The sequence below is a fragment of the Malaclemys terrapin genome, chromosome 2 (genome assembly GCF_027887155.1).
Source record: "Malaclemys terrapin pileata isolate rMalTer1 chromosome 2, rMalTer1.hap1, whole genome shotgun sequence".
NCBI lineage: Eukaryota > Metazoa > Chordata > Testudines > Emydidae > Malaclemys > Malaclemys terrapin.
In genome coordinates, this window is record NC_071506.1 from 108,508,113 (window position 1) to 108,536,014 (window position 27,902).

General features: G+C 44.3%; 1 protein-coding gene across 9 annotated transcripts in view; it reads right to left on the reverse strand.

Annotated features, from left to right (window-relative positions):
- Nucleotides 1–27,902, reverse strand: part of RNF144B (ring finger protein 144B) — a 132,135-nt gene that overhangs the window by 52,586 nt on the left and 51,647 nt on the right. The window contains exons 1-3 of one of the 9 annotated variants that reach the window (XM_054019748.1): nucleotides 25,508–25,802; nucleotides 17,302–17,526; nucleotides 4,078–5,056 (exon numbers count right to left, since the gene is read on the reverse strand). The exons of 2 other annotated variants lie outside the window; for them this stretch is intronic. In XM_054019748.1, the coding sequence (XP_053875723.1) occupies nucleotides 4,079–5,056; nucleotides 17,302–17,424 (1,101 nt within the window). In that variant the 5' untranslated portion in view covers nucleotides 17,425–17,526; nucleotides 25,508–25,802 and the 3' untranslated portion in view covers nucleotide 4,078. Of the gene's footprint in view, nucleotides 1–4,077; nucleotides 5,057–17,301; nucleotides 17,527–21,833; nucleotides 21,973–24,378; nucleotides 24,456–25,507; nucleotides 25,803–27,902 lie in introns of those variants that run through there. 6 more of the 9 variants (XM_054019750.1, XM_054019754.1, XM_054019749.1 and 3 more) reach the window with 6 other exon arrangements.

Sequence of the window (27,902 nt, forward strand, 5' to 3'; positions counted from 1 at the left end):
CCCCTTGCTCTCACAGAGATTGTGGAGCACACAGCAAGCTGCAATAACAATGGGGATATTGGTTTCGCTGAGATCAGAGTGAGTAAGTAAGCTTCTCCATTTCAGACATCCAAAAGCACACGCTACCACCATTCTGCACTTGCTCAGACGGTAGTTGAAGAGTTCTTTTTCACTGTCCAGGGTGCCTGTATAGGGCTTCATGAACCAGGGCATTAGTGGGTAGGCTGGGTCCCCGAGAATCACTATAGGCATCTCCACATCCCCAACAGTTATTTTGTGGTCCGGGAAGTAAATACCTTCCTGCAGCCGTCTAAACAGACCCAGCGTTCCTGAAAACACGAACATCATGAACCTTGCCCGGCCATCCGACGTTGATGTTGGTAAAACGTCCCCTATGGTCCACCAGTGCTTGCAGCACCATTGAAAAGTAGCCCTTTCGGTTAATGTACTGGCTGGTCTGGTGGTCCGGTCCCAGGATAGGGATGTGAGTTCCGTCTATAGCCCCACTGCAGTTTGGGAATCCCATCGCAGCGAAGCCATCTATGATCACCTGCACATTTCCCAGGGTCACTATCTTGGAAAGCAGTAGCTCAACAATTGCGTTGGCTACTTGCATCACAGCAACCCCCACGGTAGATTTGCCCACTCCAAATTGGTTCGCGACTGACCGGTAGCTGTCTGGCGTTGCAAGCTTCCAGAGGGCTATGGCCACTCACTTCTGGACAGTCAGGGCTGCTCGCATCCGGGTGTCCTTGCGCTTCAGGGAAGGGGACAGCAACTCACAAAGTTCCAGGAAAGTCCCCTTCCGCATCCAAAAGTTTCGCAGCCACTGTGATTCATCCCAGACCTGCAGCACTATGCAGTCCCACCAATCCGTGTTTGTTTCCTGGGCCCAGAATCGCCGTTCCACAGCAACAACATGACCCATTGCCACCATGATGTTCACGGTGCGGGGTCCCGTGCTTTGTGAGAAGTCTGTGCCCCTCTCAGACTTAATGTCCTCACAGCGCTGCCGTAGCCTCCTCGCCCGATTTCTCAGCATCTGCCTCTGAAAAAGGTGGATGATAAGGTGCGAGGTGTTGACAACGGCCATAACTGCAGCGATGATCGCAGCGGGCTCCATGCTCGCAGTGCTGTGGCGTCCACGCTGTCAATCACCAGAAAAGTGCGCGAACTGATTGCCCGCCGGTGCTTTCACGGAGGGAGGGCGGGAGTGAGGGTTGAATGACGACAGTTACCCAAAACCACCCTCGACACATTTTTTGCCCCAGCTGGCATTGGGGGCTCGACCCAGAATTCCAATGGGCAGCGGGGACTGCGGGAACTGTGGGATAGCTGCCCACAGTGCACCGCTTCCAATATCGACGCTTGCCCCATTAGTGTGGACTCACAAAGTCGAATTACTGTCCTTAGTGTGGATACACATGTTCGACTTTGTAATATTGGTTCCACAAATTCGCTTTAAGTAAAATCGAACTACTCTCGTAGTGTAGACATACCCTAAGAGTAACAGCTTTGGTGCCACGTGACCAGGTATGACCAGGTATGCCAACAATGCCCCTCTGCCATGTACATTGGCCAAACCGGACAGTCTCTATGCAAAAGAATAAATGGACACAAATCTGACATCAGGAATCATATTCAAAAACCAGTAGAAGAACACTTCAACCTCTCTGGTCACTCAGGCCTGGTCTACACTATGAGTTTAGGTGGAATTTAGCAGCGTTAAATCGAATTAAGCCTGGACACATCCACACAACAAAGCCCTTTTTTTCGTCTTAAAGGGCCCTTTAAACCGGTTTCTTTACTCCACCTCCGATGAGGGGATTAGCGCTGAAATCAGCCTTTCCGGGTCGGATTTGGGGTAGTGTGGACGGAATTCGACATTATTGGCCTCCGGGAGCTATCCCACAATGCTTCATTGTGACCGCTCTGGACAGTGCTCTCAACTCAGATGCACTGACCAGGTAGACAGGAAAAGCCCCGCGAACTTTTGAATTTCATTTCCTGTTTGCCCAGCGTGGAGCGCACAGGTAATCATGATGGAGTCCCAGGATCGCAAAAGAGCTCCAGCATGGACCAAACAGGAGGTACGGGATCTGCTCGCCATATGCGGAGACAAATCAGTGCTAGCTGAACTCCGTAGCAGTAAACGAAATGGCAAAATATTAGGAAAAAGTCTCAAAGGCCATGAAGGATAGAGCACATAACAGTGCTGCATGAAAATTAAGGAGCTAAGGCAAGCCTACCACAAAGCCAGAGAGGCAAACGGAAGGTCCGGGGCAGAACCGTAGACATGCCGCTTCTAAGCGGAGCTGCATGCCATGCTAGGGGGTGCAGCCACCACTACCCCAACCCTGTGCTTTGACTCCATCAATGGAGAATCACGCAACAGGGAAGCTGGTTCGGGATACGAGGAAGATGATGAAGACAATGAAGATAGCTCACAGCAAGGAAGCGGAGAAACCGGTTTCCCCAACAGCCAGGATATGTTTATCACCCTGGACCTGGAACCAGTAACCCCCGAACTCATCCAAGGCGTGCTCCCAGACCCTGAGGGTGCACAAGGGACCTCTGGTGAGTGTACCTTTGTCAATATTACACATGGTTTAAAAGCAAGCATGTTTAATGATTAATTTGCCCTGGCAATCACAGCCAGTACAGCTACTGGAAAAGTCTGTTAATGTGTATGGGGATGGAGCGGAAATCCTCCAGGGACATCTCCAGAAAGCTCTCCTTGATGTACTCCCAAAGCCTTTGCAAAAGGTTTCTGGGGAGGGCTGCCTTATCCCATCCGCTATGGTAGGACACTTTTACCACGCCAGGCCAGTAGCACGTAGTCTGGAATCATTGCATAACAAAGCATGGCAGCATATGGTCCCGGTGTTTGCTGGCATGCAGACAACATCCATTCCTTATCTCTTTGTTATCCTCAGGAGAGTGGTATCATTCAAGTTCACCTGGTTGAAATGGGGTGATTTTATTAAGGGGACATTCAGAGCTACCCGTTCCTGCTCTGCTGAACAGAAATGTTCCCCGCTGTTAGCCACATGGTGGGGGGAGGGCTGAAGTGATCATCCCAGAGAATTGGGTGGGGGGAGTAGTTGGGTTTGTGCTGCATGTTAACCCAGAAACCGCAGCCCCTCCTTTTACATTGCAAACCCATTTTAAATGGTCAACCCAACAGGTGCTTGATATGGGAAATGAGGGCGCTACTATTTGAAACCATTCCCACATGTTATGAAGGTTAAAAAAGCCAAAAGACTGTGGCTTACCATGGCTGCCTGCAAGCCGAATTCTGTTGCCTGGCACTGCCTGAGTGATCTCTTACACCAAACCGGCAGGCCCTCAATATAAGAGGAAAAATGCGACCTTGTAACGAAAGCACATGTGCTGTGTAATGTGAACAGCAAAATTTAACGTGAAAGTGTGTACCCATTGTTCTCAAAAATGTGTCTTTTTTAACCACCTCTCCCTTCTCTACCAGCTGCAAATGTTTCTCCTTCGCAGAGGCTAGTGAAGATTAGAAGGAGAAAACGGCAGACTTGGGATGATATATTCTCGGAGCTCCAGTTGTCCTCCCACGCTGACAGAGCACAGCAGAATGCGTGGAGGCAGTCAATGTCAGAGTGCAAAAAAGCACAATATGAACGAGAGGAGAGGTGGCGGGCTGAATTGATGGAGCAGCAAACTGATATGCTCCAGCGTATGGTTGAGCTGCAGGAAAGGCAGCAGGAGCAGAGGCCGCCACTACAGCCCCCGTGTAACCAACAGCCCTCCTCCCCAAGTTCCATAGCCTCCTCACCCAGATGCCCAAGAACACGGTGGGGGGGCCTCCAGCCACTCCACCCCAGATGATTGCCCTAGCATCAGAAGGCTGGCCTTCAATAAGAGTTAAAGTTTTAAACTGCAGTGTGTCCTTGTCCTTCCCTCCTCCCCTACCCCTCCCGGGCTACCTTGGCAGTTATCCCCCTAGTTGTGTGATGAATTAATAAAGAATGCATGAATGTGAAGTAACAATGACTTTATTGCCTCTGCAAGCAGTGCTCGAAGGGGGGGAGAGGAGGGTGACTTTTTGTTAGCTTACAGGGAAGTAGAGTGAATCGGGGGGGGTGGGGGAGGAGGAGGGTTCATCAAGGAGAACTATAGGCATTTCAACATCCCCAACGGTTATTTTCTGGTCCAGGAAGAAAGTCCCTTCCTCCAGCTTTTGAAACAGACCAGAGTTCCTGAAGACGCGAGCATCATGTACCTTTCCCGGCCATCCCACGTTGATGTTAGTGAAACATCCCTTGTGATCCACCAGGGCTTGCAGCAGAATTGAAAAGTATACCTTGCGGTTTATGTACTCAGTGGCTTGGTGCTCCGGTGACAAGATAGGGATATGGGTTCCATCTATCGCCCCACCACAGTTTGGGAATCCCACTGCAGCAAAGCCATCCACTATGACCTGCACGTTTCCCAGAGTCACTACCATTGATATAAGCTGGTCTTTGATTACATTGGCTACTTGGATCACAGCAGCCCCCACAGTAAATTTGCCCACTCCAAATTGATTCCCGACTGACCGGTAGCTGTCTGGCGTTCCCAAGCACAGGGCTATCGCCACTCGCTTCTCAACTGTGAGGGCTGCTCTCATCCTGGTATTCTGGCGCTTCAGGGCAAGGGAAAGCAAGTCACAAAGTTCCATGAAAGTGCCCTTACGCATGCAAAAGTTTCGCAGCCACTGGGAATCATCCCACACCTGCAACACGATGCGGTCCCACCAGTCTGTGCTTGTTTCCCGGGCCCAGAATTGGCGTTCCACGGCATGAACCTGCCCCAGTAACACCATGATTTGCACATTGCTGGGGCCCGTACTTAGTGAGAGGTCTATGTCCATGTCAATTTCTTCATCACTCTCGTCGCTGCGCTGCAATCGCCTCCTCACCTGGTTTTGCTTTGGCATGTCCTGGCTCTGCATATACTCCAGGACAATGCGCGTGGTGTTCATAGTGCTCATAATTGCCGCGGTGATCTGAGCGGGCTCCATGATCCCAGTGCTATGGCGTCTGGGCTGAAAAAAGGTGCAAAACTATTGTCTGATGGAGGGAGGGAGGGGCGAGTGACGACATGGCTTACAGGGAATTAAAATCAACAAAGGTGGCTGTGCATCAGGGAGAAACACAAACAACTGTCACACAGAATGTCCCCCCACCCCCCTCCAAAAGATTGAACTCAAAACTCTGAGTTTAGCAGGCCGTTGATTTCACGGAGGGAGGGGGAAGCAAATGAATATAGAACAAATCTGGTCCATCTATCTTTTACATCTTAGGCTGGCAGCAGACGGTGCAGCATGACTGATAGCCATCGGCATCTTCTGGGTGCTTGGCAGAAAATGCTGCATTACGACTGCTAACCATCATCGTCAAGACGGTTCAATAGGACTGCCGGCAGGACTGAGTCTCCAGGAAACAAAACATGTCTTCCCAGGTGCCTCTGACCAATCTCACTGAGGAATACGACGATGATGGATACCAATCGTAATACACCATCTACTGCCAAAAGGCAAGGAGCTGCTGCTGTATAGCAATGCAGCCCCATGTCTGCCAGCCCCCAGATAGCCGATGACGGCTACCAGTCATACTGCACTGTCTACTGCCAAAAGGCAATTAGCTGCTGCTGTGTAGCAATGCAGTACCACGTCTGCAGGCACCCAGATGACATATGGTGACGGTGAGCTGAGCTGAGCAGGCTCCATGCTTGCTGTGGTATGTCGTTTGCACAGGTAACCCAGGTAAAAAGGCGCGAATCGATTGTCTGCCGTTGCTCTGACGGAGGGGGAGTGGCCTGACGACATGTACCCAGAACCCCCCGCGACACTGTTTTTGCATCATCAGGCATTGGGATCTCAACACAGAATTCCAATGGGCAGCAGAGACTGCGGGAACTGTGGGATAGCTACCCACAGTGCAACACTCCGGAAGTCGACGCTAGCCTCGGTACTGTGGACACGGTCCGCCGACTTAATGCACTTAGAGCATTTTATGTGGGGACACACACAATTGACTGTATAAAAACGATTTCTATAAAACCGGCTTCTATAAATTTGACCTAATTTCGTAGTATTGACATACCCTCAGTAACAAACTTAAAGGTGGCAATTTTGTAACAGAAAAGCTTCAAAAACAGACTCCAACGAGAAACTGCTGAATTTGAATTAATATGCAAACTAGATACCATTAACTTTGGCTTGAAAAGAGACTGGGAGTGGCTGGGTCATTACACAAATTGAATCTATTTCCCCATGTTAAGTATCCTCACACCTTTTTGTCAACTGTCTGAAATGGGCCATCTTGATCATCACTACAAAAGTTTTTTTTTTCTCTTGCTGATAATAGCTCATCTTAATTAATTAGCCTCTTAGAGTTGGTATGGCAACTTCCACCTTTTCATGTTATATATATATATATATATATATATCCTTACTATATGTTCTAGTCTATGCATCTGATGAAGTGGGCTGTAGCCCACAAAAGCTTATGCTCAAATAAATATGTTCGTCTCAAAGGTGCCACAAGTACTCCTGTTCTTTTTGTGGATACAGACTAACACAGCTGCTACTCTGACCAGGTATGTCCTGCAAATGCAATGAATCTGAATGGAGGGCCTATAAAAAAGGTCAGCTCAGGGGAGGGTAAACTGCACAGTCACCAGGAGTGCAATTCGCTGAGTACTCAGTACAGTCAATGTTTTTGTCTGTTTCATTCAATTGCCTGCAGACACTTGCACTTGTCTCTGGGGATGTGACAGAGCTTTGTGCTTCACAGCAACACTGAAATGTCTCAACACAACCCATAAGCAAGAAAATATAAAGGCATCCTCAAAGCAGAACAAAGATGGCCTAGAGGTGAATGAATGAATACAGACAAAAAATAGTGGAAGAGTTCATAATAAAAACAAATAAACAAACAAACAACAGAAGCATTCGAGGGGTGTATAGTTGTTATTTGTCCTGGGGATTTTCTGGCAATGGGGGGTCCTGTTCTTAGAAAACTGCCTGAGTTTGTTGGAAAAAATAATTTCAAGGAAAAAATAATTTTAAATCCACTAACTGCTCTCAGGAATTTACCTAGCCTGCCTGGTGTCTGTTTCCTGACTTAGTTGCCAGTGGCAAATCTTGATATTAGTGTTTGGAGGGGGGAATAATCACTGGAGGCATACTCTATGGGCTCTAGTCACCCCTCTGGGCACAAAGCAGTGCAAATTACATCATCTGCTACTAATGTCACTTCACATCAAGAATTCACCAGGAGGGGAGGACAGATAACATTTGCACTACTGCCCTCCCTCAAGGTTTTTACCCTGTAGGGTTACAGGATAGAAGCTTCAAACTGTGTTCGTAGGAACTCCACAATTAGAGGCTAAAGTTGGTGTAGTCCAGGGGCGAATCTGGCTCTATATTAATATGTCAGAAACATCTATTGCTTGACTTGTCATAACCAGGTAGGTGAGGTAATATCTTTTATTGGACCAACTTCATTGTTATCACAACCAATAATGCATCCCTCTGAATTTCACTATATAAAGCTAAAAAGTATTATCAATAATAATTATTTTCAAACACTCTATTCTGGAATCAATATAAATTTGAAAAAGACATCTGATCCAAACTACAGAAAAGAACAGAAGCTTCTATTTCTCAGATGAAAAGGTAAGAACAACAAATATGATGTCACATTTCATCATCTGATTCACCATAACATATGCAGTCCATGTTCACAGGATTTAATTCTATTTTTATTGGTAAGTGTTGCTAAAGGTTGATTTCACTGTACGCAAACAAACAGATAAAAAAATATGTCCATTGATAGGTCAAAAATTACAGATAGGCAAAGTAAGAAAAATGCTGCATAAGAAATTAGAGTTTGATTTAAGGATTGTATGTATTTGACATATGAGGTTAACAATTTGTGGTTTAACCATTATAAAGCTTTGACTTTTTTCATCTCAACATCTGCAGTTATTAAATAATTATTGTCTGAGCTCCGCTGCCCACCCCTCCATTATCTGACTCCCCATAATTTAAAAGATAGGTCATCAATGGCTATTAGCCAAGATGCAACCCCATGCTTCAGGTGTCCCTAAACGTCCAACTGCCAGGAGCTGAGACTGTACAACAGGAGATGGATTATTTGAAATTGCCCTGTTCTGTTCATTCCCTCTGAAGCATCTGGCGCTGGCCACTGTCAGAGATGGGATACTGGCTAGATGGACCATTGATCTGACCCAGTATGGTCATATGTTCTAATTTCCTGCAACTGTGAAAATTTAAATCAATACAAATTGAAAAAAAGCTGAAAATAAACATCAATATTCATTGAAATTATAAAAAATAAAATCAATATGCTGTATATACTCATTCATAAGCCGAATTTTTTTAGTAAAAAAAGGGAAGCACCAGAGAAGGGAGTCGGTTTATGAACGGGTATAGAGAGGGAGAGGTGGGACACAGCCCCTCCCCCCAACAGAGGGAGCAAGGAGAGGCAGCACAGCCAGCAGAGCCAGAAGGGAAGAGGCGGAGCCACAGTCTCTCCGCTTCTGGCCACACTGCTCTCCCTGCAGCCTCCGAAGCAGCTGCAGCCCCGGGGCTGGCAGGCTGCAGCCGTGCTGCTTGGCCGCGCCCCCCAAAGCAGGCTGTGGCTGCGCTGCCCAGCCCGCCGGAGCACGCTGCAGCTGTGCCGCCCGGCCCAGCCCGCTGGAACATGCTGTGGCCGCACTGCCCGGTCAGGCCCACCGGAGCAGGCTGCAGCCGCGCTGCCCCGCCTGCCGGAGCAGCTCCAGCCAGGTCAGAGACATCCTCCCCTGGCCCTCCAGGTAAGGTGGGAAGAGATGGAATGGGGAGAGTGTGGGGGTCCTGGGCTAGGGGTGGGGTCATTTAGGGGGTGGTCAAAGGGGTTACTCTCCTGACTCCCAGCTTCTCCCCCCCAAAAAATTTCCCCACCAGTTGCTGTCCCCGCTCATTAGGGTAAGCAGCTGGCGCACCAGAACACTTTATTTACTCAGGTTTACCTCCGTGCCTGCGGACGCTCGAGGTAAACAAACCATCTTGGCCCACCAGTGGCTTTTCCTGATGGCCCGGGAGCCAAAGTTTGCTGACCCCTGAATTATAAGGTCGGCTTATGAATGTGTCATAACAATTTTCCATTTTTACTTATCCATCTTCGGGGGGGGGGGGTGTTGGCTTATAAACTAACTGGCTTATGATCGAGTATATATGGCGGTATTCCATTTTTAAAGACTATATAAGCATATTACGTTAATAGTCAAGTATTTATTTATCAGTCCAAATCCTGGGTTTGGATATGCACATGGATATCAACAGAAAGTGGAATAATCAGTGTTTTGAAAGAGCCATACAGATGAACACACTCAACTGAGGGGTCCTCAACTCCTAAAAATTGTACATTAGAATAAAGATCCACCCCAAATAATGTGTTTGACTTCACATGAGCAACCTTAAGCATACATCCCAAACGTTCAGAGTCTGCTATCGCAAAACAGAACCTTCAGACTCCAAATTTCTTGAGTGTATCGTATTCCATATGCATCATGAAATAAAAAAATGACAAAAAGTCTCCTCAAATGCATTGTCAATAGGGAGTTGCCTCCAGACATGTGATTTTATACATCTTTCCACTATATCAGAGATCCAAATGAAACCTCCAGCACTTAAGGACGTCATGGAGAACTGTGAAAACCTTCTGCCTTGATGCTGAATGCATAAATGTATTATACTCATGTATACAAGTCATTTGTCCATCTTTTACATTCAATGTCCAAAAACAGGACCTAAGTCAGCCCTTGTATTTACAAACATTATTCCACTAAAGTCAGTAGAGCTGTACGTGTTTACCCAGGGTTGTAGTTAAAGGGTGTCAAGAAAGGGGAACAAGGAAACAGGAGAAATGAGGCTCCAGGAACTGTTACTACACAGAAAGTGGTAGTCATGTTTTTTTCAGCATGGTCTTCACTATGAGGAGAAGCTGGACTCTATTTTTGGCAGAGATGTCACCACTAAATCATGGTATTTTGTGGACACAACCAAGGACACCTCCATAGATGCTGACCAGGACCGAGCCAAAGAAGGTTGATCCTGAAACCCAGGATCTTGTAGACCTGCACACCTCACTGAAGTCTGAGGCAGACACAGTGCTGGAGACCCCAGACTCTCCTGAATCACAGGCAGAGGACCAAACAGTGGAGGGGACTTCTTCCAGGAGGTATTATTTGTTACCTTAAAACTGTGGGAGGGGAAAATGAACAACACAGTTCCGGGTATCGTCAGGGCACCGCCATGTTGGTCTGCCCTCCCTCCACCTCCTCTGCTTTTAATACTCCACACCTTTGCTTAAAATGGCAGCTGTGCTGGACAGTTTAAATATATCAGTCCCATTTATGTCTACCTCCAGCTGAAACGTGCCATGTGCCACTCATAACCCCTCTACCATAGTGGTTATTGCTTCTTTTCCTGCCGGCCGACCACATGGCCCAAGCCTCCCCCTGTTCAAGATGGTGGAACCATATGGGTTAAACATTAGATGGATTGAATGGAAGGCACATTTAGTGTAGCAGTAAATAGAGAAAGAAAAAGCTCTAGATATTTTCAGCTCACAGTTGCATTAATGACCTCAGCTTTGAGCCAATCCAGTTATTATGAGGTAAAAAATCACCCATCTCAACTGACAGCAACATTTCAAATAGCAAAGACATTTTAAAGCATTCACTCTCCCTTTCAGGTTACTGCACAATTCTATTTATTTTACTGTGCATTTCATGCTAACCCACCAGTGTTAAAACAAGAGAACTTAAGCCAAAGATAGTGTTCTAATTGGGCATGAAGATTGCACAGCAATGCAGCTCTCTTGGCACTACCTGTATAGTTTGTGGTTCCCTTCCACTCCTGCACCAGCTCTGGGGGCACCACCCTGGCAAATGGAAATGTGGCATATCTTCCCAATTTGCCCATTGCCAATCCTTCTCTGCCTTTTGGGGATGTACTTCAGGATAACATCCTCTGACATAACAATGGCCCACAGAGGAGGACATGCAGTTACTAGCCTGCCTCTGCTCCCCACCCACCATAAACACCCATCCCACTGTCAACCTGAAATTACACATGCAACTAAAGGCCTGTTTCTGCTGGTCACCCTTCCTCCTCCCACCCATCAGCCACCTGTAGCCTGCTCATGGAATTATTAACAATCCATTCAGGTGCCCCAATGCCTGCCTCCATCCCACCACAGACCCAGAGTTCCTCTACAAACAGGGAAGAGCTTTAGAAAGTGTCTTACCATCTCCAGGCTCACCCAAGACTGGGAAGAGCCTATGAGAATGATATTCCAAAAATCAAGGAAAAAACATTGTTGACACAAAGACTAGAATTTGGACAATAACTACTTTTTCTTTTTCTCTTCCTCTCCCCCATAGCACCTGACACATTTCAGCAAACATGGACAGGTGTGCTAATACTGAGTGAAAGCCTGTCCAATCTATGCAAGAGGAAAAGGAAGTCAAGAGATGAAGTGTTTACCAACCTAGCATCCACAATCCAGAAGTGGGATAAAAAGATCAGGGAGAGGAGAGTAAGTTGCATTAAGCCTGATAAAGAGGAGTGAGAGAAGGCCAGGACTTGTTAGGAACACCTGCTGGGGATGATGGAGAACCCTACTGGGATGGAGAACACAGTAGCACCATGTTCAAGGATAGTGACACATCCTAGGTGTCTCCTGATTCCCTCTTCCTCTGATAACTCTGCTCACTGGGATCCCCTTTCACTTTACTACCTCCAAGGAAAAGAGCCTTTCCTCCTCATTCCATGCCACAAGGCAACAAGGAGAAAAACATATGCTGGGAGAACCTTTTATCCCCCACATCCACAAAGGAAAGGCCCTTCTACCACCATTGCATACCACAAGACGTAGAGAACATTTTGGACCTTCCCAGGTGCACAAATCTGTGACCTCAAAAGCACATGTTTCAGAGTTCTTAGGACTCTCTCTCTCCTTTTTTCATTTTTGCACGGGGTTTTTTATTATTTTGCATCATGTTATGTTTGTGAATTGTAAAAACCTTTATTGAACATTGTTCAGCTTGGTGTCATTTTTATTTATTTAAAAGTCATTGAAAATGTCATTACTTTCATACTTTGCACAGTGTACTGAAATCCCCATCTGGACTCTACTAAAACCCTTCCACCACTATATATAAAATGTCAAGACATGCACTAATCAGACATATACATTCTTCACTAGTTTGCTCCTCAAAGTAGGACCCTAATACATCCTTGAACCTGTGTCCCTGACGAATTGCGGTGTTTCGTAAAGGCCACCTCTCTGGGTGTTCAAAACATTCAGCATCTCCTCCCACACATCAGCAAGGCTCTTTTCTTCGCTCTCACATAGCTGCTTCCTACTGTGTTTTGCGCAACCTAACATACAAGGCAGATATTGTTCATCAGTCTCCAGTCTTGACATCAGGCACCTACATCTCCCAGAATGACAGGAAGAAGAGCAACACCCTAATGTCCATAGTGATCCTCGGAGAAAGAATTCCATTTTTCATTGCAGAAAACAGTCTACAGTTTCTAAAGATCCTGGCATCAAGAACCTTTCCAGACTATCCCATATTAGTACTGGTGAACCTTCCATGGTGATCAGCCAGGCCTTGCAGCACCCTACAGAAATAGCCCTTTCTGTTGATGAACCCTGAGCCTGGTGGGGGAGCAAAGAAAAGGCATGTGGGTCACATCAAGGGCTCCACTGCAATTCAGGAACCTCAACAATGCAAATCCATCAATAATATTCTATTCATTGTCATGACTTATGAGCCAGGGAGACAGCACCTTCTTGATAGCAAAGTGCACACCTCCATTACAACAACCCCAATGGTTGATCTACCAACACCAAACTGGTTAGACACTAGCTTCTACTAGCAAGCTTCCAGATTGCAAAGGCCACACACTTCTCTACATTGAGGGGAGCTCTCATGTAACTGTTCCACCACTGCAGTTCCAGAGCAAGCTCTGCACAAATGTCTAGGAAAGTTGCTTTTGACATTGTAGTTCTGATGCGGATCATCCCAGGTCTGCAGCACTACTGTGTCCCACCGGTCACTGCTAGTTGTCTGAAATCAAAAGCAATGGTCCAAAGAGTGAAGCTGCTCCAGGAAAAATTCACGCAAAAGTGTCTGCTTAATTTCAGCCACCACCTTTCAGGTGCTGTATCACACTGGTTCTAAAGTCATTGTATGACTTGAGATATATGGCAGCAGCCTTTTTGTATTCAGCACCATAAAGATCAGAACACTCAGCAATGTTTCCTCCATGCTGCATGACAGCGCTTTGAAAATGGTGCTGGCTTGTAACAATAAGGATGCGGAGCTGAAACAAGAGTAATCATGGGAACTATTTACTTTGACCCCAAGTCCCATAATTCCAGTCCGGTGCATTCCAGTAGGTAACCCATACAGCCTAGCTCCAGAGCAATGCACCATGGAATGACTGCCCAGAATGCTGAGCACTTAATCTGAAACAACACAGACCTTTGTGGCTGCAATGATCACCAAGGGAAGTAGCTTAACCAGGGATAACTATGTGGTGTGGGTGCACTGCTCATACAACTCAGATTCACAGAACCTGCAACAGCTTTCAAGGGTAGACATGCTCTCACCTACTTAAAGTTAAATAAGTGCTTTGCTGCTTTGCTGAATGGGGGGGCTCAAAAAAGACAATTGACACCACAGATTGAAGGTCTGATTTAAACTGTAAACTATTGCATTCAGACTGATTTAGCATCTTAAATCTGTGCCTTGGGAATACAGCAAGCATTGATACATAACAGCTCCTTCTCTGGATCCTGTAAAATGCCGCTAAGACCGTAGTAATATTAAAAAAAAAAAAAAAAAAAAAGAGGAAAAGAATTCGTTCTAAACCTCTTCTTATTATGCAGTGCTAGGAAATCAAAGCTAGCAGATCTGTAATCTCTTTCATGATGGGTCTTTTGCTCTGTAAAAATTTTATTTTAAGAAAAGATGTTTAAAGATCAAGGAGCTTGCAAAAACATGCTGTCTGGTATAAAATAATAAACAAAAGCAATTTATCTCATTTGTTTCCATTGGGAATGGTTGAAAAATTAAGCACTTCAGCTGCTGTTCAAGAGGCACTAGATATACAAAGTATTTTCATTTCGTGCTGGCAACCAAAAATAAATAAAATACTTTAAAAAGAATGCAGTGGGTGGGAATGCTCTGACACTGAAAGTGTTTTGAATTAGTTCACTCACAGTCTGTTACATTAACTAGCTTCCTGCTAGGTATAAAATATAAAATCAATATTAGATAGATAGATAGATAGATAGATAATCAATTCTTCTATTGTTCTATTAGCATTTTAGGATACCTGAAGCATACATTTTAACAGCTTCCTAGTTTCAGAGCCCTTGTGAACAAATAGATATCATCACCCTCATCATGGCAAATCCCAATGGGATGTGGCCTCCTTGCAACAAGTAGATATACTTTAATTAAAATGGAAGGGTAATACAGTATTTATCCAAATCACGGTGTTGCTGCAGTGTTTGTGGGCATAACTGTAGCGTACTATAGCATTTCTATAAGGCTGTCCATAACATAGGACATTTTAGAACACTGATTCTTCATAGTAACTTGTAACAACTCCTTATCATTTCAAGACCTACTTAGAGAAGGGGATAATTGATCTTGACTGAACATAATGAATCAAATTCAGCATTCATAGAACAGATGCAACCACATAGGTACCAATTAATGCTCATTATAATGATGGGGAGGGTGTCTTTTATTATACCTGCCACTAGGAATCAGAGGGAAAACCTAGGCAGTTGGGTTTTATTGTTCCTATTTTTATTTAAGATTTTAAAAACTAATCAGTAGCCTATCATTAAAAGAGAGTTGCCGCTATGCAAATGAGAGAGAAAGCTAAGAGAAGCTCCTCCAGATCACTGCCCCACAGCGTTGGTAATTGGCCAGAAGAAAATGAGGCTTCTTTTTATTACTAAACTGAATTGCATATCTGGGAAATGGTCTTTCTGACATCTCCCTACTGGACAGTCACCAAACAGCATTCTTCACAGATTTTTAAGCCCAGAAGGGAGCGTTACAATCATCTCATCCAACACAAAGACCATTGAATTTCATCCAGTAATTCCTGAATGGAGACCAATAACCTTGTGGTTGATTTAAAGCAGTTGTTTTCAAACTGTGGGTCACGACCCGGTACTGGGTCACGGAATGGAAGGCACTGGGTCATGGTGGCTCTGGTCTGCACCGCTGACCAGGCCATTAAAAGTCCCATCGGCGGTGCTGCCCAGCTAAGGCAGGCTAGTTCCTACCTGTTCTGACACTGCGCTTCACCCCGGAAGCAGCCAGCAGCAGGTCCTGCTCCTAGGCAGGGGGGCCACGGGGCTCTGCGTGCTGCGCCTGCCCCAAGCACCGGCTCTGCACTCCCATTAGCCAGGAACCAGCCAATGCGAGCTGGGGGGGGGGGGGCAGTGCCTGCAGGCGAGAGCCATGCGGAGCCACTTGCGCACCTCCACCTAGAAGCCAGATCTGCTGCTGGCTGCTTCCGGGGCGCAGCGCAGTCCGCGATGCCAGGAGAGGCAGGAAGGCCTGCCTTAGCAACCCCGCTGACCGGGAGCCGCCCGAGGTAAGCCCGTGCCCCAATCCCCTGCCCCAGCCATGAGCCCCCCCCAACCCGGAGCCCTTTCCTGCACCCCAAACCCCTCATCTTTGGCCCCACCCCAGAGCCGAGCCCTGACCCCCTCCCACACTCCAACCTCCTACCCCAGCCCAGATCCACTTCCCACACTGTGAACCCCTCATTCCTGGCCCCACCCTGCAGGCCTCATTCCTGCACCCCAACCCTCTGCCCCAGCCCTGAGCCCCTCCCACATCCCAAACCCCTCATCCCCAGCTCTGTTGGGTTGCAGGCATTAGCAATTTTCTTCAACTGGGTCGCCAGAGAAAAAGTTTGAAAACCACTGAATTAGAGCATATCTATATATTCATAATGCACTGCAGTGAAAGCAGCATGTGGCAGGTGTCTATGGGCCCGATCCTACTAACACTGAAATCAATGGTAAAATTCCCAGAGACTTCCGTGGAAATAGGAGCAAGTCCATCATATTTCATGCTATTCCTACTGCCTGTATTTCAGTGACTAAGAAGCAAGGCCAGAAGGATATGCAGCAAACAGGAAAAACTAATATATACACATAACATTTCCAAGTATTTTCTAAATATGAAGTACCAACAAATTCACAATAACAGGAATTCTAAGAATTGCTCATAGGAATATGATTCAAATCTAAAAATTAGAGCTAAATGAATCCAGACTGACATCATATAATATTTGTTAATGCTAAACTACGACTTCCCAAACAATTATTTTAATGTACTCAGAGTGTTAAGAACAAAACAAAACAAAAAACACTTCACTACCCAAAGAACTCACCATTCAGACTTACGTTTTTATAATTAACAAAAGCAAATGATAGTTTTCCATAATATATTAAAATATACCACTCATCATTTTAGACAAAAGGATGCTGTTCAAGGTAATTTAGGAAGTTTTAATTTATTTTTAAACAGATTGGATCAAGGGCAACATTTTCAAGAGTGCCAAAGTGACTTATGCTATGTCTACACTGCAATTCAAAACCCACAGTTGACCCATGTCAGCTGACTCAGGCTTGTGGATCTCGGGCTAAGGGGCTGTTTAATTGCAGTGCACACTTTCGGGCCCAGGCTGGAGCCCAAGCTCTGGGACCCTTCCCCCTCACGGGGTGCAGTATTTAATTGAAGTGCAAAAATACTCTTAGACACTTAGGAGCTTAAGTCTTATTGCCATTCAATGAAACTTTGGCTCCTAAGTGCCTAATTCACTTTTGAAAATGGGAGATAGGGATCTAAATCACTTAAGCACTTTTGAAAATGTTATACCAAAAATTTGGGGTAATTCCATTCACCATAGTGGAATTTGACTGGGAATGAATTTAGCCCATTAAAAACAGTTGATATTGTAAGCTTTGGCCCTGAGATAGCTACAAAATGATACATTTCTATTAAATGTTTGAACATTTATGGAAATAACCAGTGTCACCCCCCACGATTCTTGTTACTGCTCTTAGGCCTGGTCCCCACTAAGTCCCCACTTCGGACTAAGGTACGCAAATTCAGCTACGTTAATAACGTAGCTGAATTCGAAGTACCTTAGTCCGAACTTACCGCGGGTCCAGACGCTGCACGAAGGCTCCCCCGTCGATGCCGCGTACTCCTCTCGCCAAGCTGGAGTACCGGCGTCGACTTCCGGGATCGATCCGGGATCGATTTATCGGGATCCCAGAACATCGATTGCCTGCCGCCGGACCCTCCGGTAAGTGAAGACGTACCCTTAGGAAATCCTGAAATCTTTCCTCAGTCAATCTCTTACCAATTTCATCAGGAATTTGCCTAAGTAAAAAATAAAGGATGAGAGAGAGGGAGGGATCAGTCCCTTCTATGGTAAAATCTGCAGGAAGGGATAAGAGGAGAAAAATTCAGTAAGGCTTTCCTCACTAAGGCTTCCCTCTCATTGTTCCGTCAGGTGTTTGAGTTGCAGTTTTCTCCCTTTCCCTCCCAGCCTGCTTGTGGAATGAACCGTGGGTCCAGACCTCAAACACCATGGATCCTAGGGAGAGGGAAGGAGATGGTTCTGCTAGAGGCATCAATTGTGCATCAATTCTGAGACCCTAGCTTCCTAGCATGGGAACTGGGGTGCCGGAACTACGGGTTCGGGGGTGCTGCCACACCCCCTGGCTTGAAGTGGTTTCCATCATAGACCAGGTTTACAGTTTGGTTCAATGGCTCTCAGCCACCCCCACCATACAAATTATTCCAGCACACTGGCTTCCTAAGAGCATGGTTCCATCCATCACCCTCCCTCAGTGGTTCTGCCAAGGCAAGGCATCTTTAATCTCTGGCAGGAGCTGCATACGCAGTCCATTGGTGGAAGGACGCTGTGATTCTGAAAAAACACAGAATGTCTAAAGAGAGATGTTAACTGGTAGATTAAATATTCATATTCTAACAGCAATTATTCTTTGGTAAGTATGATAAATACTGTACTGTTGTACTACGGTAACATAGTAATTTCTTGCCTTTTTTTTAATACAGTAACTCCTCACTTAAAGTCATTGTTTCATTGTTACGTTGCTGTTCAATTAGAGAACATGCTCGTTTAAAGTTGCGCAATGCTCCCTCATAAAGTTGTTTGGCACTGCCTGCTTTGTCCACTGCTTGCAGAAAGAGCAGCCCGTTGGAGCTAGTTGATGGGGGCTTGGAACGAGGGTGGACCGGCAGCCCCCCTATCAGCTCCCCACTCCCCTAAGTTCCCTGTGCGGCAGCCACCCAGCAGTCTATCAATTGTCTGCAGTTCAGCTGTCCCTCCCCACACTGCCATGTGCTGCTCCTGCCCTCTGCCTTGGAGCTGCTCCAGGGTGCCTCCTGCTTACAGTGCAGGGGGGGAGGAAAAGAGGGGGGCCAATGTCAGGGTGTCCCTCTCCCCCCTGCTCCTGCCCCCCTCTTATTCCATCTCCATAGAGCATGGGGGGACAGGACAGGGCTCAGGACAGAAGGAGCTTGCTGACAGCAGCTGCTGTCTCAACTTGCTGATCTACTTAAAAAGGCAATATACTTAGAGTGGGGTCAGCATACTTAAAGAGGCAATGCACATCTCTCTCTCTCACACACACACACACACACAGGGTTTGTGCCTCTATCTCTGTCTGCCATGCTGTCTCCCCTCCCTCCATTTGTGCTGCCTTCTGCCTTGTAGTGTGTGAGGCTACGTTAACAACAATGTGTTAACCCTTGAGGGCTCAGCCAAGTACTAGTTCATCATTTAGCAGCAAGGCATTCCCTGGGAAATATCCCTCCCTCTTCCACCCTCTGACTCCACCACCTCAACCAAGCTTCACAATCATCATTGCTGTGAGCAGTATTAAACTGTTTGTTTAAACCTTATACTGTGTGCAGATAGATAGATATAATATAGACTTTTATCTGGTGAAAAAAATTTCCCTGGAACCTAACCCCCCCCCCCCCCATTTACATTAATTCTTATGGGGAAATTGGATTCGCTTAACATCATTTCGCTTAAAGTCGCATTTTTCAGGAACATAACTACAACGTTAAGCGAGGAGTTACTGTATTTACTTTTACAGAGCAAGACACACTTTGCTCTGCATTTTATCAGCTATACAGAAAGGCCTGACAGTTTCCTATCACACTTCATCTAAAGAACTTGACAATGATTAGGAAGCTGGTGTGCTGAGACCATTGCTGAACATGCAACCAACATTGTCTCATTGTTTCCTTGTGCTCCCCATCTGGGTCTGTATCCAGCTTTTGTCTCCTGTCTTGTACTTAGGTTGCAAGTTCTTTGGGACAGGGACAGTCTTTCTGTTCTGGGTTTGTACAGTGCCTAGCACAATAGGATCCTGGTCCATGATTTGGGCTCCAAGGTGCTACCGCAATGCAAATAAATAATAAGTCGTGGGTACACTAGAAACTTAGTATCAAAGGAAAACAGAAAGATGTATGGTACATATTTGCACATGCTAGGTTCCATCTTTGAAAGCCTCACAGTGTTTGTTAACTAAGAGCCAGCTTCTGCAAGCTTTTGTGCACAATGTTTACTTTGCTCATGCAAGTATTCCCATTGGCTTCCATGGGAGAACAAAGTTAAGGGAGCACGCACATTTCAAGGCTCCAACCCTAAATCCCTGATCGTCAGAAAGTTGAGCATCCATCCCTTTCCACAGAAATACCTTTCTTTGCAACTGTCTGACTATGACTGGCATTCTGTTAGTGTTATCTTACCCTGTCTTCCTCCATATTGTGGAAATCCACTGTGGAAGGTTCCAGAGTCAGTGGCTAGCAGGGAATACTTTAGCAGAATGGGGCTGTGCTGGGAAGGGTCTGGAAGGGAGTGTAAAGGTAAATGGTCCCCAGGATTTGCTCATTTTGCCCCAGTTTAATCCCCTGCCACTTCTGCAGGGGGTAAGCAAAAACATCCTCCCCCCACCATGAGAATGTTTCCAAGTTTCCACAAGTGCAATCTCATGGAATTTCCCATCCCCTATTTAGGAGTAACCTGTGTCATTGATGGTCTGTCCCTAAATTTATCATTTTAAAATAGCCTGGGAATTTATTTTTTGTCCAAAAATGATTAGCATCTACCCTAATTGTTTCAAAATTTGTATTTTTGTTTTAATGTATACATATAGGGTCTTGGAAACTGCAAAGATAATTTAATGTGATTGCTTTAACAGTCTTTTCATGATCTGCAACCATAATTACAAGAACAAAGAATTTTACCCCTTAGCCATGGTGATAGGCACCATATTAAAGCATAAATAGAGACAACCTCACAGGACAAAATTCAGCCCTGACAAAACTGGGTACAGCTCTTTGGTTTTAAAAGGAGAAGTAATTGCAAACATGTAATAATGCATCATATCATGTCATAAACACAGGGTTTTCAAGCCTCTAAAGTTAGGCTCTTGAAGTCATGAAATAATAATCTGTATTACAATAAAAATCACCCACCATCAATATAAAAGCTTCTGTCACCCATCCAGAGAAAATTCTCTCTTTTATTAATGGCTCATGTCTTGTACTCCTAGATGCTTTCCCCAGTTTATTCTCATTACTAGTGCAGATTGATAAGGGTGCAATTAAATCTGTTGTGAGCTTTTCTACCAGGATTGACTTTCAGTGTAAGTAGGAGTGAATGTGGGCATGACAGCTCAATGATTTTTTTTTTTCCTTGCAAAAGGATTGTATACTCTGATCATGTCTCCCTCAGACTCAGAGACAGCCTGCAGAACAACTCCCTCTGCCTGGCATGTCAGAGATCCCTCCAGGAAGGAAGTCTACTTAGTTACAGCATCACACTGATGTACTTTAACAAATAGCAGGGTATAAACACACAAAAGTTTGGGTTTTCCAACATGCTCAGCATTGTGGCCCAACTCTGCTCCCACTAAAATCAATAAGAGTTTTACCATTAACTTCAATGGGAGTAGAATTAGAGCAACGCTGAGTTTTTCTGAAAATCCTACCCCCTGGAGCCCTCACATGAGTGATCCCACTAACATCATAAGTAAACACTGCGGGATCAGTCCCAAAATCTTATTTGAAAGGCACAGCGAGTCAGAGCAATGCTGAAGTCTATAGTTATGTTTCTATAAAAATACAGCCCCTAGATTACAGCATGCTTTGGGGATGTTAACAATTCTATACACAACACTGTACATGAATGAAAACAGCAAGGATTAGTAGCACACATAGGCTCACAGTACTTTTAAAGAATCAGGTCTAAAGCCGGAATTGCTTTCTAATTACAGTGCTTATCTAACCATTTGTTCAGCAGAGGTGGTGGTGGTGGTTGGTTGGTTGGTTTGTTTGACAGAGGTACAATACAGTCTACCTGCTCCTTCAATAAGCCTAGTCTGTTATCATTAAGAAAATACAATACAATTAAAGAAACCAGAAGTAGAACACTGTGTATTTGCCTGTGCAGATACTTATATACACTGAGGGAATAATCTAAGCAAAGCAGGAATGGGTATTCAGAAATTTTAATTTAGAATGTAATTGTGTTTGGTCTGAGCCCACATTCCTTAATGAGTTGAAATTTCCACTTTGTGGTGGAATATTCAGAAGCACTTAGGTCTGGTTAACTCTGTTCCCATTGATGTTGATGAGAGTTTTACCTGAGATGAACAGAAGTCTTGCCAGACTAAGGACTGCCGGATCCGGTCCTTTATGATTTGAGATCATATAGTTTATTATTTTTAACGAGTGTTTTAATGTCTGCCGGCACTCTGTTCCCTCTGAACTGAATCCAGTTATCTGAGAGAGAAGTAGAGAGGGAAAACTGAACACTGAATTTTCTTCGTGGATCAGCACAAAATTATTTGGCACAGGCAACTCTGCAAATATTTGTGAAACAGTGGGTAAATTTGCAGTGTATGATGGCCCTCAAGCTTGTACTTCCCTCTGTGTGGTGTGGAGGCTCATAAATCCAGTGCTGGTGCTCAGTTATGCTGCAATAGAAAACATATTTATACAGGCTGCGTCCAATGTCACTGGTTATTTTTTTCTTATATGACCTATTCTGTTTTGTTTAGCTTGATGTTTCCCTTTATTTGCAAAAAGCAGCTTATTTTTAAACTAGGTTCCTAGCCCTACAGGTTTTCCTCACCATAGCAAAGTGCACTGCCCAGTCAGGCTTAGGCAAGCATGGAGCCTGCAAGCACAAGTTGTCCCCATTCCTCAGAGGTTCCTCAATGAGAGGAGGGAGTACAGTGGATGCCATTTTCACAATCTTGTGAAAGGTAAGGTAGCCTCTGTTTTGATTTGTGCAGGGGAGCCCCTTTGAACGCAGGCCAGCTCCACATCAGAGATGACTCAACATTGTAGATGGATGCCACAAGAACAGGTGAACTAAGTAGGAGCATGAGGCTGCAATAATGGCTTAGGTTTCATTATGCTACCAGCTCAGGAGGTATTTGTGTATCTGATCTGGATCGTATCTAGACATTATGTAGTTTTAGACATATTTAAGTAAAACTTTATCCCCCACATTCCATTCCCCCTGACCCCAAAAGAACATGAAAGGGGGGGGAGTTAAAGCTCTAAGGACGATTAAGGCCTCACTCCACAGGCTTGCTCTTCTAGGCACTCTGTGTTTGGGACTCCCACTGAAATCAATGGCAGTTCCCTCCATGGATACTCACAGGAAGAAGCCACAAGGATTCGTGTTATGGGTATTGCCTGAGGTGTTCTATTGAACTGGGAGTCATGTTTAAAATGATAGCTCTTTCTGGTTTCAGAGTAGCAGCCGTGTTAGTCTGTATCCGCAAAAATCTCTAAGGTGCCACAAGTACTCCTGTTCTTAAGCTCTTTCTGTTTCTTTATGAAGTAACTCACTTCTTGCCATGGGACTATTTTGAATGTATTAGGATCATAATAAGGAGAAATTACTTCTCCCAACAGGAGGGAAAACACTGATAAACTGCTCTTTCATTTTTCTAATACTTGTGAGGCACTCAGGCAAGATCCTTAAAGGTATTTAGGCTCCCAATGTCTATAAAATCAATAGACATTGGGAGCCTAAATACCTTTAAGGATCTGGGCCTTATATGCTGTGGCACTGGGTAATACAAGAACCTGACTAGAGAGAGAACCAACAATAAACAACAATACCAGTGGTTTATACTTACACCTTTCACCCAGAACATTTCACAGCTGTATACACACACACACACACACACACACACTATATCACTATATTACTGAAATGCAGCTGTCTCTGCTATGGAGAATGAGTTGTGGGTGATAACCAGTACACAGTATGCTGTTCAACAAGGGTGAGAATAGAAATTTTAGCCACCAGCCAAACTCTAGTCATATAGAAAGTACCATAGACACTTTAACATTCATGCAGAGTAGACAGGGTCTTGTTTTTTAATATCCTACCAATAGTAAACTGCATGGAACAAAATGAGCCTGATTTGTCTCTCACACTGGTTTGACGTTGGTATAATTCCAATTACTTTCATGGAAAACTCCTCAATTACAACAGTTTTAGGCATTGTCTACATGGGAAAAAAGATTCAGTATAATCCAAGTTGTGAATTAAAATCGCTATAGTTACATCAGTATAACCCCACACATACACACTCCCTCCCAGCCTCCACATATGGGCACTCTAATTACAATATAAAAGTGCTTTATTTTTTTGTTTAGCTTATGTCGTTTGGGGGGGTTTAAGGAGGTTAAGCTGTACCAAAAAAGCCATTGTTACACCGGAATAAGATTCAGAGTAACAGCCGTGTTAGTCTGTATCCGCAAAAAGAAGAACAGGAGTACTTGTGGCACCTTAGAGACTAACAAATTTATTAGAGCATAAGCTTTCGTGGACTACAGCCCACTTCTTCGGATCCGAAGAAGTGGGCTGTAGTCCACGAAAGCTTATGCTCTAATAAATTTGTTAGTCTCTAAGGTGCCACAAGTACTCCTGTTCTTCTTTTTACCGGAATAAGAGTGTCCAGACAGTGGGGGAGGGGGTTATACAGTTTCCTATGTAGCCAAACCCTATGTGAGAGAAGAATCAGGCCAATGTATCTAGCTCAGAAGAGATAAAGGGCTGCACCAACTCAGCCAGATTTTGAAACTTTTGTTTCAAGGTATCTAGATACTCCAAACCTAATGCTTAGACTTCTAAGGCAAGCCAGCCCCAACCAAAGCACTCACCTTCAGCTTGAGAGTTACCTGACAGGTCATGTTACTGCACCTACTCCTGGTAGGTTATTTTGGTACATGTAGGTATTTCAGTCCTAGCCTGTGTCTAGGCTAAATCCATTTCTTCAAAAATATTCAGTGTCTATTTACCAAAAGAATGGCAAGCCATGTTACACTAATTCCTTAATTATAGTCCTTCTAAATATTTAACTACCTATAGTGCTCCCTGGAGGTGGATTTTTGCATTCTACAGTGAAGGATTTGCTATAAAGGTTATACACACAGTAAGAAGGCAGAATGCCTTCATATTTTTTTTATAATCCGGAGCTTTATAATGAGAAGTTAGAGTGCAGCAGCCTTATTTTTGAGGTAGCCTTGTACTGAGAAACCCTTGTACTGAGAAAAGGAGAACACTATATTTTTATATTGGTAAACATACAGTTTTCCTTTCTGTTTAGTGTAAAAAACTTGATCCACATGTATTGTTCATTTAGCATTTATGTGCCTAATCTAGGTATCCTTAAACTCTGAATGGAATTAGAAGACTACACCAATACTTAGCATTCAGGTCTATAGTCTGTTTTCCCGGTAGGAGCTACATGATGCTGTGATATATGGAATGTTTTTAAAACAGCAGGAAATCTGTGCATTTCAAGCCCAGTCTCCCTTCAGTTCATTCAGATGTATGTTTTCAATGTGAAACAAGTTATTGTATGTAAGCTATTGTAGATCAGCCTAAATGATATCATGCAATTTTCTCCACTGCTTTCACATACACAAATACATCCTAATACTGCAGCATTTTCAAACAAACCCATCATGCAGATGCTTTAAAAAGTTACACTGTCAAAACTAATTTCATTCTTTTGTAGCAAACCAAATGCATATTTAATTTTCTATGCTTGTAATAGCCAAGCATCCAAGAATTCTCTTTGCCTCAGATAGTTCTATGCACCATGTGGTTACAGATTTCAGTTAAAATCATGCATAAATGTTTTCTAGTTATTTAACCTTTCCCTTTTCTTTCCTCTTTCTTGTTTGACAAGCATTATATACAGAATCATTTAGACTTTTCAATCTCTCACTGTAAGGAAAAGTAGGTTAAGAAAAGAGAGAGCAAGAGAGCTATCTTCCAACATACCTTGCAAGGAGAGTACTGTTCACTCCCAGCTGTTTGACTTTTCAATACCTTCACTCACACTTCAAGGCTCCTAAGATTCATAATATCACAATCACTGTAGATTTACAATTTGAAGCAAAAACAGATTTCTCTCCCTCACCCTTCCTCTCTTTCTCCGTGCAGCTGACAGCTTTACACTTTGTTAGGACTGTAACAGGACTTGTCTCCCAGCCCTTTCGCCACTCTGATGAACAATCTCCTCCCTGCTATTAAGAGCACGTTGCCATTATATCTTAAAAAGCACGTCAGAGCTTGTATGCAGTAGCTGTGGGAAAGCTGCATTTATTTATACAGGAAGCTTGAGCACAGCACTTCCTACTTCCCATCTGAGTCTCAGTTGAACTGCAGGTGACTACTTTAACCCTGTCAAATTCCAACCAATACATATCCCAACCTTCTTATTTTGACATCTCTGCTATTTGTAATTATAATTCCCATCTGATTCCTGACAAGATAAAAGTAAGAGGGATATAACGGTGTATGTGATACTCATGCACAGTCCTCCAGTTGCCACTTAACCAGCTTTAGGATAGTGGATTGTATAGCAGCTGACCTGTTGGCACATGTTTCCTGAAATGTTACTGCCTTCTGCTCATCCCCTCACATGAATGAAATGTTTTGAATATGAAGTGATTTCCCCATGAAGAAAAATATCTGAAATTACAAATAGAAATTGCAGGTGCAACTTCAAATCTGAATCTTATTACGCTGTTAATTTTATTCAGCTTGCTTAATTAGGGCAACTAAGGGCATGACAGTGCTGCAGAAAAGAAGGCTGCAAACTAGATTCTAACTCCTGAACCTGAGATTGTATGCAACAGAAGTGATGAATTCAGAGGATCCATACTCCCTGTACAGGTGCTCTGTTCATCCAGTGAACCAGCAGTGGTACATACTATACCATATAGAATCATAGGACTGGAAGGGATCTCGAGAGGTCATCTAGTCCAGTCCCCTGCACTCATGGCAGGACTAAGTATTATCTAGACCAGTGGTTCCCAAATTTGTTCCACTGCTTGTGCAGGGAAAGCCCCTGGCGGTACGTCCCTCGGCCCGTGCCGCTTCCAGCAGCTCCCATTGGCCTGGAGCAGCGAACCACGGCCAGTGGGAGCCATGATCAGCCGAACCTACGGACGTGGCAGGTAAACAAACTGACCCGGACTGCCAGGGGCTTTCCCTGTACAAGCGGCGGAACAAGTTTGGGAACCACTGATCTAGACCATCCCTGAGAGGTGTTTGTCACATAGAGCCAGCTAGTACTCTTCTCCGCCTTGCTGCAGGAAAAGTGCCAGACCACAGATGAGATCTGGTATGGTATTTCTATATGTCTTAATGGATGTGGGAAAAAAATGAGAAAGAAACAAGCTAGGGACATTATCAAAGTTAATCTGCAATCTTCTCTTTATGATGAAATGTGTTGTACATCATGTAATTCAGGTTGGCAATATGCCTTCATACTTATTTGGGAGGACTGTTGAATGTATGCTCATTCTCCTTTTGTGTATCTCTCTCATTGCTAGACTTTTCAGAGTTGATTTTCAGAGTTATACTTCATCCTATGAATTTTTATAAAAATTGATAAAGATTAACTTTCAAATTTTAAGCGTTAATACAGTTGTGGGTTTGCATACATTTATAAATGTATACCTATGCATACAAAAAAATCATGTTAAAATTACATTATTAAAGTTGCAAAGACAGTCAGAGGCTTAAGGACACCCAGAGCATGGGGTTGCATTCCTGACCATTGATGGATGGATTAATAGCCATTGATGAATCCATCCTCCAGTAACATATCTAAATCTTTTTTGAACCCAGTTATAATTTTGGCCTTCACAACATCCCCTGGCAATGAGTTCCACAAGTTGACTGTGTGTCGTGTTAAGTATTTCCTTTTGCCTATTAATTTCATTGGGTGACCCCTGGTTCTTGTGTTATGTGAAAGTGTAAATAAGACTTCCTTATTCACTTTCTCCACTCCATTCATGAGTTTATAAACCTCTGTCATATCCCTATTAGTTTTCTCTTTTCCAAGCTGAAAAGTCCGAGTCTTTTTAATCTCTCCTCATATGGAAGCTGTTCCATATCCTTAATCATTTTTGTTGCCCCTCTCTGTATCTTTTCCAATTCTAATATATCTTTTTTGAGATGGGGCAACCAGAACTGCATGCAATATTCAAGCTGTAGGCACACCATGGATTTATATAATGGTATTATGATATTACTGTCTCATTATCTATCCCCTTCCTAATGGTTTCCAGCATTCTGTTAGCTTTTTTGATTGCCGCTGCACATTGAGCAGATGTTTTCAGAGAATTATCCCACAGTGACTTCAAGATCTCTTTCTTGAATAGTA